This window comes from Manis javanica, chromosome 11 (assembly GCF_040802235.1).
Source record: "Manis javanica isolate MJ-LG chromosome 11, MJ_LKY, whole genome shotgun sequence".
Lineage (NCBI taxonomy): Eukaryota > Metazoa > Chordata > Mammalia > Pholidota > Manidae > Manis > Manis javanica.
In genome coordinates, this window is record NC_133166.1 from 75,603,361 (window position 1) to 75,618,362 (window position 15,002).

The 15,002-nt window shown below is 37.4% G+C and overlaps 1 protein-coding gene across 5 annotated transcripts in view; it reads right to left on the reverse strand.

Annotated features, from left to right (window-relative positions):
- The window catches only part of AKT3 (AKT serine/threonine kinase 3), a 345,951-nt gene that overhangs the window by 134,638 nt on the left and 196,311 nt on the right, over positions 1-15,002 (reverse strand). For all 5 annotated transcript variants that reach the window (XM_073216708.1, XM_073216709.1, XM_037013668.2 and 2 more), the window contains one exon: positions 12,216-12,327. In XM_073216708.1, coding sequence (XP_073072809.1) covers positions 12,216-12,316 — 101 coding nt within the window. In that variant the 5' untranslated portion in view covers positions 12,317-12,327. The remainder of the gene's footprint in view (positions 1-12,215; positions 12,328-15,002) is intronic.

The following is a 15,002-nucleotide window of genomic DNA, read 5'->3' on the forward strand; positions in this document are numbered from 1 at the left end:
AATATTATAAATGTATCAGAGTGTTCCAAATTAATTTGTAAGTTTTAAGGTAACTCATTAAAAATACTCACAGGAATTTTCTTTAGAACTTAAAAAAATAACCTTAAGTTCTCCTAGAAGAATGCACTAGAGACAGCAGCAAGATGGCAGAATAGGAAGCTCCAGACCCTCCTTCCTCTCATGGAGACATTGACTCAACAACAATACACAGACTAATTAGCTTTGCGACAAATCCAGAATCCAGTTGAGATGCTCCTGCATCCCAAGCAAACATGAAACCAGCAGTATCAAAGCTAGTAGGGAAATGTGTGGCACTCAATCACCATAGTCCCCTCCTCCAGGCTCCCTGGCAGGGACAACAGGTAACTCACAGCTTTTCCCAGGGGAGGCAAAAAAGAAGACTGGGCCATATGTCCAATATTCTCAATTTCAAGAAAGCTATTTGAGAGATTGGTTTCTGTCTTGCCAGAGTCTTAAGCATGGATAGTAAAGGGCACCAGGTCAGAGGCCACTGAGAACAAAGGTGGCAGTCTGCATTAGCATGCACTAACTCACCATTTCCCCTCCTCCTGGCTCAGCATAGAATAAGCAGGAGCAAATCTTTTAACTCTTGGCTTCTCCCCAGGAAGGGAAGAGTCGGAACATGTATCCAATGTCCCAGCACTTAAAGGGGCTGCCCAAGGAACTGGTTTCTTTTTTGCCTATCTGAAGGCTGCTAAAAACAAAAGGGAGTTGTGTGGCTTACTGCTGCTGCACAAGTCACAACTATAACAGAGAGAGGATAATACCACTCAGTAGTCTCTCCCTCAGGGAGGAAAGACAAGACTGGAGTGTGCATCCAATATCCTGACTTTTCAGAGAACTGCCTATGGAACTGGTTTCTGTCTGCTTGCCTCAGAGTATCGATAGGACCTGACATAATCTAGAAGCCTAGGGGGTACTGAGAAGCTAAGGGCTTGTGGTAGCTCCAGAGAAACTTAAATGCTAAAGACAGGCATTACAGAGAACAAGAGATTATGAGCTTCAGAAGAAAGAAACTCACAAGTCTCTCTAATTGGAAATTTATGTTAAGAAATCCAAAGAAGTGACATTCACAGAAAAGGTATGAGAGGTCCCCAGAATCTCTAGCTGGGCTGAGTGCCGAAGGTCATTCCATATACAAAGCCAGTTTGTAAAGACAGGAGAGGTGGCTGTTTTTTCCAATGTGTAGAATCCAGCACAAACTTACAAGGCAAACAAAGAAATAGGGAACATGGCCCAGTAAAAGAATGAAATAAAGCTCTGATAACTAACCATAAAGAAAGAGACGTATATCAATTATCTGACAAAGAATTCAAAATAACCATTAGACAGATGCTCAACAACCTCAGTACAATAATCATGAACAAGATGAGAAAATCAACAGAGAGAGAGAATATATATATTTTTTAATTTGGAACTTAAGAACGCAATAACTGAATAGAAAAAATTAACCAGAGGGGTTCAATAGCAGCCTTGATCAAGGAGAAGAAATAATTGGCAAACTCAAAAACATGTCACTTTGAAATTATCCAGGAAAAGCAGCAAAAAGAGAAAAGAATGGAAACAAAAGCCTAAGGAATGTACAGGATACCATCAAATAGGCCATTAAACACCCTATAGCACTGCCACAAAGAAAAGAGAGGGAGAAAGGAGAAGAAAGCTATACATTAACAAGAGAAGGAAATTAAGAAAATAATCCCACTTACATTCTTTTCCATCAAAAATTATGAAATACTTAAGAATAAACTTAAACAAGGCACAAGTTGAGGGGAAAGACGTATATGCTAAAAAAAACCAAAAAACAGAGAATTAGAGATTCAAGATGGCAGCGTGAGAGGTGAGACAGAGAACTCCTCCCCAAACCACATATAATATGAAAATATAGTTATTACAACTAATCCTAAAAGAGTAATGGGAAAGAAGGATGCACCAGACTGCATATATCTGGAGAACAGAGAAGACTTCACGAAACAGGGTAACGTACCAAAGATTTGATCCCACAGGATCGAAGCCCTTCCCCGACCCCAGCTCACTGGCTGGAGGAAGAGAAACAGAGTGGGGAGTGGGTGGAAAAGTAGGATTGCTGAACACCCAGCCCTGGAAATGTGCTTTGGGAGGACAAACCTACATTGCATGGTGCTCTGGAGATTAATGGGGTTGGAAAGCTAAAACAGGCGAAATACTTGGAGAGACTGAGATTCCAGCCGTTTGTGGGGGGCAGGGATCCACATGGTCTGGGCGCGCTCTCCCAGGCAGGTTGGGAACTTTCAGGAACTTCAGGTGCTTCATGCCCCTGGCTGACTACTCAGCTCCGAGGCTCCCACTGTGATACGCAGCCTACTATGCCTTTCTCCTGCCCTGCAGGCACCGGCTCACAAACAGGCAGTCTCGCCAGTGGGAGCCCCACCTACTGCAGCTACAGATACAAAGTACAGAGGCTTACACCTGTGTGCTCAGCCCACTGGTTCTGACAGCAAGAAAGATGCATCAGCCGGGAAGCAGAAAACAGCTCTTCCCTCTGCACCCTAGGCACTCCTCTGAGACCCCAGACATCACTCCAGGGGCTGAGCAGCTCCAGAGACTAGAGCTTCTTGGCACTAGAGGATGCCACATACAAATATGAAACACCAAAGGAACCTGGGTCAAACAAAAATCTCAGAAACACCAGAAAAAGGGCCAAATGAAACTGAACTCACCATTCTTCCTGAAAGAGAGTTCAAAATAAAAATCATAAACATGATCATGGAGGCACAGAAAAATATTCAAGAACTCAGGGAAGAATTTAGGACAGAGATTCAATCATTAAGAAATTCCATACCTGAAATGAAACATACAATGGAGGGTTTTAAAAGCAGACTAGATGTAGTAGAAGACATAGTAAATGGAATAGAAATTAGAGAAGAGGAATACAAAGAAGCTGAGGCACAGAGAGAAAAAAGAATCTCTAAGAATGAAAGAATACTGAGAGAACTGTGTGACCAATCCCAACAGAACAATATTTGCATTATAGGGGTACCAGAAGAAGAGGAAAAGGGACAGAAGTGTCTTTGATGAGGTAATTGCTGAAAACTTCCCCAATCTGGGGGAGGAGATAGTCTCTCAGGCCATGGAGGTGCACAGATCTCCCAACACAAGGGACCCCAGGAAGACAACACCAAAATATATACTAACTAAATGGCAAAGATTAACACTTTTAAAAGCAGCTACAGAGAGAAAAAATCACAAACAAAGGAAAACCCATCAGGCTATCATCAGTCTTCTCAACAGAAACCTTACAGGCAAGAAGGGAAGGGCATGATATATTTAATACAATGAAGCAGAAGGGCCTTGAACCAAAAATACTCTTATCTTGTAATATTATTTAAATTTGAAGAATGGATTAAAGAATTTTCAGATAAGTAAAAGCTGAGAGAATTTACAGATTCTATCACTACAGTGCATTTTGGAGAGACTGCTACAGACGAAAGTATTCCTAAGGATAAACAGATGTCACCAAGGGAAATAAAACCACAGCAAAGACAGTAGAACAATTAATTACTAAGCAGATGCAAAATCAAATCAACTACCCCCTAGGTCAATCAAGGAATAGACAAAGAGTACAGAATATGATACCTAATACAAAAAGAATGGAGGAGAAAGAAAAAGGAGGAAAAAAACCCCAAAGAATCTATAGGTTGTGTTTATAATAGCATACTAAGTGACTTAAATTAGATTGTTGGATACTAAGAAAACTACCCTTGAACCTTTGGTAACCACAAATCTAAAGCCTGCAATGGCAATAAGTACATACCTATCAATAATCACCCTAAATGTAAATGGTCTGAATGCATCAATCAAAGGACACAGAGTCACTGAATGGATAAAAAAAAAAAGACCCGTCTATATGCCGCCCACAAGAGACTTGTTTCAAATCCAAAGACATACACAGAATAAAAGTGAAGGGATGGAAAAAGATATTTCATGCAACTATAATAGGGAGAGAAAAGCAGGAGTTGCAGTACTTGTATCAAACAAAACAGACTTCAAAACAAATAAAGTAACAAGAGACAAAGAAGAGTCAGTCCAACAAAAGGATATAACTATTATAAATATCTATGCACCCAACACAGGATCACTTACACATGTGAAAGAAATACTAATAGAATTAAAGGGGGAAATAGAATGCAATGCAATCATTTTAGGAGACTTGAAAACATCACTCACTCCAAAGGAGAGATCAACCAGACAAAAAATAAGTAAGGAGACAGAGGCACTGAACAATGTATTAGAACAGATGGACCTAACAGACAGAACACTGCATCCAAAACCAACAGAATACACATTCTTCTCAAGTACACATGGAACATTTTCAAAAATAGATCATATCATAGGCGACAAAAAGAGCCTCAGTAAATTTTAAAAGATTGAAATTGTACCAACCAGCTTCTCAGATCAAAAAGGTATGAAACTAGAAATAAATTACACAAAGAAAATGAAAAAGCCCACAAACACATGGAGGCTTAACAACATGCTCCTAAATAATCAATGGATCAATGACCAAATAAAAACAGAGATCTAGCAATATATGGAGACAAATGACAACAATAATTCAACACTGCAAAATCTCTGGAACGCAGTAAAGAGGGAAGTATATCGCAATACAGGCCTATGTCAGGAAAGAAGAACCCACCCATATAAGCAGTCTAAACTCACAATTAATGAAACTAGAAAAAGAAGAACAAATGAGGCCCAAAGTCAGTAGAAGTAGGGACATTATATAAAGATTAGACCAGAATTAAATAAAATCAAGAAGAATAAAACAATAGAAAGAATCAATGAAAGCAGGAGCTGGTTCTTTGAGAAAATGAACAAAATAGATAAACCGCTAGCCAGACTTATCAAGAAAAAAAAGAGGGTCTACACACATAAACAGAATCAAAATATGAGAAAAGAAAAAAAACTACTGACACCACAGACATACAAAGAATTATGAGAGAATACTATGAAAAATTATATGCTAACAAACTGGATAACCTAGAAGAAATGGACAACTTTCTAAAAAAATACAACTTACAAAGACTGACCCAGGAAGAAATAGAAAATCTGAATTGACCAATTACAAGCAAACAAATTGAATTGGTAATCAAGAAACTACTTAAGAAGAAAACACTGGAACAGATAGTTTGACTGCTGAATTTTATCAAATATCTGGTGAAGACCTAATACCCATTCTCCTTAAAGTTTTTCAAAAAGTAGAAGAGGAGGGAATACTCCCAAACTCATTCCAAGGCCAACATCACTCTAACACCAAAACCAGGCAAAGACACCACAAAAAAAGAAAATTACAGACCAATATCCCTGATGAACAGATGCAAAAATACTCAACAAAATATTAGCAGAACGAATTAAAAAATACATAAAGAACATCATCCATCATGATCACGTAGGAATTATTCCAGAGATGCAAGGATGGTACAATATTTGAAAATCTATCAACATCATCCACCACATCAACAAAAAGTAGGACAAAAACCACATAATCATCTCGATAGATGCTGAAAAAGCATTTGACAAAATTCAACATCCATTCATGATAAAAACTCTCAACAAAATGGATTAGAGGGCAAGTACCTCAACGTAATAAAGGCCATATATGACAAACTCACAGCCAACATTATACTTAACAGCGAGAAGCTGAAAGCTTTTCCTTTAAGATGAGGAACATGACAAGGATGCCCACTCTCCCCACTTTTATTCAACATAGTTCTGGAGGTCCTAGCCACAGCAATCAGACAACACAAAGAAATAAAAGGCATCTAGACTGGTTAGGAAGAAGTTAAACTGTCCCTGTTTGCAGATGACATGATACTGTACATGAAAAATAACTAAAGAATCCACTAGATCTAATATCTGAATTCAGCAAAGTTGCGGGATACAAAATTAATACACAGAAATCTGTTGTGCTCCCATACACTAATGATGAACTAGCCAAAAGAGAAATTAGGAAAACAATTCCACTCACAATTGCATCAAAAAGAATAAAATACCTAGGAATAAACCTAACCAAGGAAGTGAAAGATCTATACTTGGAAAACCACAAGACACTCACGAGAGAAATTAAAGAAGATACCAATAAATGGAAACATATCCCATGCTCATGGATAGGAAGAATTAATATTGTCAAAATGGCCATCCTGCCTAATGCTATCTACAGATTCAATGCAATCCCTATCAAAATACCAACAGCATTTTTCAACGAACAGCAGAAAATAGTTCTAAAATTCATATAGAACCACAAAAGACCCGGAAAAGCCAAAGCATTCCTGAGAAGGAAGAATAAAGTGGGGGGAATTACGCTCCCTGACTTCAAGCTCTACTACTTATATGACTGCTTATATGGGTGGGTTCTTCTTTCCTGACATAGGCCTGTATTGCGATATACTTCCCTCTTTACTGCGTTCCAGAGATTTTGCAGTGTTGAATTATTGTTGTCATTTGTCTCCATATATTGCTAGATCTCTGTTTTTATTTGGTCATTGATCCATTGATTATTTAGGAGCATGTTGTTAAGCCTCCATGTGTTTGTGGGCTTTTTCATTTTCTTTGTGTAATTTATTTCTAGTTTCATACCTTTTTGATCTGAGAAGCTGGTTGGTACAATTTCAATCTTTTAAAATTTACTGAGGCTCTTTTTGTCGCCTATGATATGATCTATTTTTGAAAATGTTCCATGTGTACTTGAGAAGAATGTGTATTCTGTTGGTTTTGGATGCAGTGTTCTGTCTGTTAGGTCCATCTGTTCTAATACATTGTTCAGTGCCTCTGTCTCCTTACTTATTTTTTGTCTGGTTGATCTCTCCTTTGGAGTGAGTGATGTTTTCAAGTCTCCTAAAATGATTGCATTGCATTCTATTTCCCCCTTTAATTCTATTAGTATTTCTTTCACATGTGTAAGTGATCCTGTGTTGGGTGCATAGATATTTATAATAGTTATATCCTTTTGTTGGACTGACTCTACAGTATAAAGACAATTTGGTACTGGCCCAAGAACAAACCCATAGACCAATGACTAGAGTGCCCAGATATAAACTCAAGCATATATGGTCAATTAATATATGATAAAAGGAGCCAGGGATATAAAATGGGGAAATGACAGCCTCTTCAACAACTCGTGTTGGCAAAACTGGACAGCTACATGCAAAATAATGAAACTGTATTATTGCCTACCCCATACACAGAAGTAAACTCAAAATGGATTAAAGCCCTGAATGATAGTCATGAAACCATAAAACTCTTAGAAGACAACGTAGGCAAAAATCTCTTGAATGTAAAACATGAGCAACTTTTTCCTAAACGCATCTCCTTAGGCAAGGGAAACAAAATAAAAAATGAACAAATGGGACTACATCATTCTAAAAAGCTTCTGTACAGCAAAGGACACCATCAGTAGAACAAAAAGACATCCTATAGTATGGGACAATATATTTGTAAATGACATATCCAACAAGGGGTTAATATCCCAAATATATAAAGAACTCACATGCCCAAAAAGCAAATAACCCGATTAAAAAATGGGCAGAGGATATGAACAGACACTTCTCCAAAGAAGATAATCAGATGGCCAACGGGCACATGAAAAGATGCTCCACATTGCTTATTATGAGGGAAATGCAAATTAAAATCACAATGAGATATCACCTCACACCAAGTTAGGATGGCCAACATAGAAAAGACTAGGAACAACAAATGCTGGTGAGGATGTGGAGAAAGGGGAACCCTCCTACACTGCTGGTAGAAATGTAAACTAGTTCAACCATTGTGGAAAGCAGTCTGGAGGTTCCTCAAAAAACTAAAAATAGAAATACCGTTTGACCCAGAAATTCCTCTCCTAGGAATTTATGGTCCCAGTTTGAAGAAGACCTATGCATCCCTATGTTTACTGTAGCACTGTTTACAACAGCCAAGAAACGGAAGCAACCTAAGTGTCCATCAGTAGATGAATGGATAAAGAAGATGTGGTACATATACACAATGGAATATTATTCAGCTGTAAGAAGAAAACAAATCCTACTATTTGCAACAACATGGAAGGAGCTAGAGGGTATTATGCTCAGTGAAATAATACAGGTGGAGAAAGACAAGTACCAAATGATTTCGCTCATCTGTGGAGCATAAGAACAAAGCAAAACCTGAAGGAACAAAACAGCAGCAGACTCACAGAACCCAAGAATGGACTAACAGTTACCAAAGGGAAAGGGACTGGGGAGGGTGGGTCAGAAGGGAGGGAGAAGGGGAATAAGGGGCATTACAATTAGCACACATAACACAGAGGGGGGTACAGGGAAGGCAGTATAGCACAGAGAAGACAAGTAGTGACTCTACAGCATCTTACTACAGTGATGGACAGTGACTGTAATGGGGTATGTGGTGGGGACTTGATAATGGGGGAATCTAGTAACCACAATGTTGCCCATGTGATTTTATATTAATGATACCAAAAAAATAAATAAACCCCACAAAACAATGATGAAAGAAATTAAAGAAAGAAAGATATGGAAAGACAGTCTGTGCTCATGGATTAAAAGGTTAATATATTGTTAAAATGTCCATACTATCCACAAATTCAATGCAATCCCTATCAAAATTCAAATGGCATTTTTGGAGAAATGTAAAACAATCCTAAAATTCACATGGAACCAAAAACAGCAAAAACAATCTCAAGAAAGAACAGAACTGGAAGTTTCACTGTTTCTTTCTACAAAACCTATCACAAAACTACAATAAAGAAAATAGTGTGGTACTGGCATTAAGACATATATAGACCGAAAGAAACAGTCAAAAATAAAACCACGCATATATATGGTCAAATGATCTTCAGCAAGGATGCCAAATCTATACAATAGAGAAAGGGCTGTCTCTTGAATAAGTGATGCTGGGAACACTGAATATCCACATGCAAAATAATGAAATTGCACCCTTATCTTATGCCATACACAACTTAAACCTAAGATGTGTAACTGTAACACTCAATAGAATAAAATAAAGGAGCTAAGCTTCTTAACACTGGTTTTGGCAAAGGTTTCTTAGGAACAAAAGCAAAAACAGACAAGTGGAACTACATCAAGCTAAAAAGCTTCTGCACAGCAAAGAAAATCAACAGAGTGAAAAGGCAAGCTCTGGGATGGGAAAAACCATGTATTTGATGAGAGGTTAATATCAAAAATATGTAAGGGACTCCTACAACAACTCAGTAGCAAATAAATAAACCATTCAAAAATGGCAAGAAGACATGAACAGTAATTTTTCCAAAGAAGACATACAAACAATCAACAGGAACATGAATAGATGCTCAGCATCACTAATCATCAGGGGAATTAATCAAACAACCACATGAGATATCACCTCACACCTGTTCAGATGGTCATTATGAAAGGAAGGAAGGAAAGAAGGGAGGAGAAGAGGGAAGCAGACAGGGAGGAAGCACCAACTGTTGGCAAGAACAAGAAGAAGCTGGAATCCTTGTGCACTGCTGGTGGGAATGTAAAATGTTATAGTCACTATGGAAACACTACAGAGGTTCTTCAAACAAATAGAACTATTATATGATCCAGCAGTCCTACTTCTGGCTATTTATTAGTAAGAAGTGAGCTCAGGGTCTCCAAGAGGTATCTGTACTTTCATGTTCACTGCAACATCATTCAAAACAGCCATGAGGCAGAAACAGCTAAAACATCTACTGACAGATGAATGGATTAAGAAAAAAGGTATAAAAATACAATGGAATATTTATTCAGCCTTAAAAAAGAAGGAACTCCTAACCCATGCTATGACATGGATGAACCTTGAGGACATTAAGTGAAATAAACCAGTCATAGAAAGACAAACACTGTGTGTTTCCTCTTGTGTGAGATATCTAAAGTAGACAAACTCATAGAAGGAGAAAGCAGAATGGTAACTGACAGAGGCTAGGAGAGAGGGAAATGGGGAGTTACTGTTCAAGGGCCCAGAGTTTCAGTCATGCAAGGTAAGAAATTCTAGACATCTGCTATGCAGTGATGTGTATATAGTTAGCAATACTGTACACTTTAAAATGTGTTATGAGGGTAGATTTCATGTTATATATATAACAAGTAAAAATGAATATACTAGAAAAGCTAAGAACATTTCAAAATAATAGTAGTAATTGTTTTATTAAAATTAAAAGTCTTATAAGGCTCTCTAATTAAAATCACATGATCCTAGTACTAGAATGACAGAAAAATCAACAGGAAAAAATTTAAAGAACTAAAAATACAAATATTTATGTATATGTGCCATCCATAATCAGTGAGAAAAGAATGAATTACTCAATAAATGAGGTTGTGACAATGGTCTCATATTTTGGAAAAAAGATCGACTCCAAACTTGCATCATGCACTGAAATAACTACAAGATTTCTTAAGACAGAAATATACATTTAGTTTACATCAGGTAAGGATTTTAGACCAGCAGGCAGAATATAGAAAAAAAATTAAGTTTCTCTAGCTTTCACAATATCTTTCTAAATCTTAACATGAAAGTTATGTAAGAGCTCTAAACACAAGATTCTAGGTGTATATAGAAAAAATACACTCTAATGGTAAATAAAAATGTGCTGTTATCCATTTTTATTAAGACTGCTTTCTTCTAGTCATAAAGGCAAATGAAAACTGTCAGAAAATAGTGTGATATTATTACAGGAACAGAAAACTAACCTAAAGCCTTAAGATATGGTTTAAGTCATGCTTTTGCAAACCTCAATGGTAAAATGAATCATGCTTCAATAGGATGTTACAAATCCAGCAAGAATAGTATTTTCAAAGAATATATTCTGGCATGGGGAAAGTTCCATTCACTCAGCTCATCAACAAATACCATGTCAGCCCTTGGACAATGTGCTAAAGATAAAATAATGAACAAGGGAGATATGATTCTTGATGACCAAGAATTTTCTAGTCTGCTGAGAAAGGCATATAAAAATTACAGTGGTGATATACTTGATATAAAAGGGACAAGGAGATAGTAAGTATATAGAAGGGAGGCCTACCTGTCTATAAGAGTCAGGGAAGGTTTTGTAGGAAATGTGACAATTTAAACTCAGATCTTAATAGGAATTAATTAGCCCAACCACGATTATGAATGGAGATAGAAGTAAAATGAGGACTCGGCATATATAAATACCCAAGGGAAGATGGTGGTAGAGAGGGAGGAAAGACATCCAAATTGTACTCAAGACCTAAATACAGCTGCACAGAATAAGATTGGTGTGTATACAAGAAAATACTGTTAGTCCTTAACTCTGGTTATAAAACCAGAACCGAGAATAATTTCTAGTTCTCTCTGTTTTTCTTTCTTTGCTCTATTTCCTAAAGGCGCCATACATTACCATTTACTGTCTATTGATCAAAAAAATGAATGTTACTATTTACTAGATTTTTGTTTCCTTTTAAATCTTACAGAAGTCTCATCTTATTTATTCATTTGCAAAACAATGCTAGTAACATTTAACTTCACAAAGTTGATCTGGATCAAAATATGGCAACAAATGTGCAGGGAAATGATTTTGTAATTATGGTTTTTGAACCTAACTCAGGATCAGAGCCACCAGATAAAATGGTATTAAGACAGGTGGGACGGTGGTAGCACAAATTGATAGTTGACCAAGAGGATGAAAATGTGTCCTTGATGAAGTTGGTGAGCTTATTACCAATGTGGTGCCACTCCCCATCCCTTTAGTAATGATGACAGTCAATGCCAATCAACCCTGATACAGTTTATCTCACTGAGCATAGACCCAGTCACAGAATCCTTCTCAACATAAAACTCCTGGAAGCCACTTACATCATGGCCTGCTACTTGTAATCTTTCTTTTATCTCTAGCCTCAGAATTTCAAATATACACACAATTAATTCTGTTTTTTTAAAAAAGTTACAAAAATGTTTTCTTCATATTTTAACTTTCAAATGTTCTGTTTTCTTTTAAGAAGTTTACCTTTTAGCACTTCTAGAGGTTTTGATTTAATATTCTAAAGCTTCTGTTATTCATCTGTTATACCAGAAACAGAATAATTAAGGGGCTATTTGTAGAGCATTTTACAAATGTACTTACATATACTTACAAATGGTGAAGTCAGATACACCCATATCTTTAGGTTGATTGTTGCTTTTTCACAAAATAGAAAAAATGAGGTTCTTACCTTTCTTCTGGAGTGTCTACATGAAATGTTCTTTCTATAACAGTGGTCCACTGGAGACATCTGATAATAAATGTGTTTGGCTTTGGTCGTTCTGTTTTCATTAACTGGCATTCTAGAAATAAAATAAAATATGTCTCTTTGAGTATATATTTAAACCAAGAAGTAAGTAGTTGAGAATAGCACAGCTGTATTCAAACAAAGCCCCTGCAATCTCCCAACTTTCTGTGGGTCTGCACTCAAGCTGGTCATGGCCTAACCTCAGAGTACCTTCTGACCCATTGCCCATTCTGGCCACCTGCTCTACTAACTAGCCACACTGGACTACTTACCTTTCCCCAAATATATCTAGTTCTTTCCTGTATCTATACCTTTATTCCAGCTGTTCTTACTATCTGGAAAGCTTTCCAATTATCTTACCCTCACCCATAATGCAATCACAAACAGGCAAAAGAGTATCTGTCCTTTAAGGTCAGATCAAATCCTACTCCTTCCACAAAGCCTTTTTGTAACAACCTGGTCCTCTCCTGACCATCCCCCTTCTACATTCTATTATTGTATCCTTCATTTCACTTAACATTACTATTAATCACTTTAAGAAGGTATATTTATCCCTTAGATATTTTTAGTATATACTGCCTAAAATTCTTGGTAATCACAGCCTCTACAGCCAGTCAGCAAAAAGATAAATTCTGTCAGGAAATATCCAGGAAGACTTCAAAGAAAATGAGCACAGTGTAATGGCTAAAAGTATGCATTGTAACACCAGTGTGCCTGGATTCAGTTTTTTTCCTACCATTAACTTCATGTTAGTTCATCCCTCTGGTCTTCATGCATTAAATGGGAAACAACAGAGTACCTACATCTTAAAACCATAAAAAGAGTACCAATTATCATTAAGCAATCAATGATAAATCTATGTAATATTCAGCACGATACAAAGTTAAGTTTAAAATATCTTTTAGCTATTATCATTAAGTGTACACCTGAGCTGGACTTTAAAGGATACGTGGTGTTGGACAACAAGAAGGTTAGGGTTGTCTATAGACACTGCTCTTTTCAAAGAAACTAATTTTCCCCTACTAAACTAATTCAACAGGGTTTTCTCAGTGCTTATCTATTTTGTCCTATCTCCATCAGTAGCAACTATCAACTACCATCTCTGTGTCTTTATAGGACCAAGTCATTAGTCACCTGGACTAATTCTTCATTGTCTCTTTACGTTAAGATTATTCACCCAATGGTCTCCACTTACTTTTTTTTATCTTTTTAAAGAGCTTTCATGGTTACAGCCATCATCTCTCAGCTTAACAACATCAAAATCCAAACTTCTTTCCATCTTGGACCTCTAATTTATGATACAGATATCTAACTATACAGTGGATATATTTTTACATGGTTGAATCACTGCTACCACACCTAAATCCAAACCCACTAGCTCTCCCCCCAAATTGGTTCCTCCTGGCTTTTCTTCTTTTTTCTGTCATCTAGACTAAAAACATGGGGTGACCTTCTTTGTGATATCAGTAGTATTTGACATCACCTAGCTATTCCACTAACACAATCCTACTTCTTACTCTCGCCATCCAATGCCTAAAACTCCCCATGTATGTAAAACCAGACCTTTTCCTACTCAGAGATGTGTAGACAAGTTACTCAAAGATAGAGAATTCTAAAAATCATCACAACTTGTCCAGAACTGAACTCCTAATTTCTCTCACTCCCGCTGCCCTGCCAAGTCAAAAACCTTGCAATCATCCTAAGTCCTCTCATTTTTCACATCTCATCTTGGAAATTCTGTTGGCTCTGCTTTCAAAATACATCCAGGATCGCTTCTCACCTCTTCCACTACCTTGGAACAAGCCACCATTACCACTCACATGAACACTCCAACAACCTTAGAACAGCTCTCCCCTGCCCCTCACTGCAGTCTGTTCTCAACACATGCAGACAAAAATCTTACAATGAATGACTGCAAAGAAATTCTGTAATTTCTGAATCACTTAGAAGACAAAGGTCTTTAAGTGATCAACAAAGGTCCTGCATAATCTGGGCTTCCCACCAACCCCACTAAATTTCTGACCTCCCTCTCCTTTCCTAAGGGTCTCCCTTCAGGTCACTCTGCCAGCCACCATGGCTTCCCTGCATTTTCTCAGCATGGCACCACACTCTCTCTCCTTCAGGCCTTTTGGTCTAGCTGTGCTCTCTGCCTGGCATTCTTTCCCATTACACATCGCCATAGCTAATTCCCTCACCTCCCTCAAGTCTTAGATCACATCTAACCTTCACACTGAAGCCTACCTTGATCATGCTACTTACTGAAATCTGTACCCCTTACTCAGGACTCCCGAACACCAACTGGCAGCTCTACTTTTTATTTTCCTCAGCATGTTATTATCTTAGAACACATGAGATGATTAACTTAGTATCTTTCTTGTTTATTGTCTGTCTTCTCAACAAGAATGTAAGTTTCACATACATTGTTAGCACCTAAACTTGTGCCTAAAACATAGCAGCAATAGTATTTCCAAATGAATGACTTCTCAGAGTAATAATACAATAAGAAGGTAATTCTGCTGATACAGGAAGGAGAAAATTTCTGGAACAACTTCCTTACATGGTCAGGAAAGGTTGGGATTTACTGGACAAGTAGAGGGCTGGTTCTACTTAGGACAGGCAATTTAGTGATGGTTGTAGTGAACATAAAAAGGCCCAAATGCAGTTAGGTGTATAGATACAAGTAGGAGCTGGTAGAAATAATTTTCTCAATGCTTCCATTTTTTCCAATGA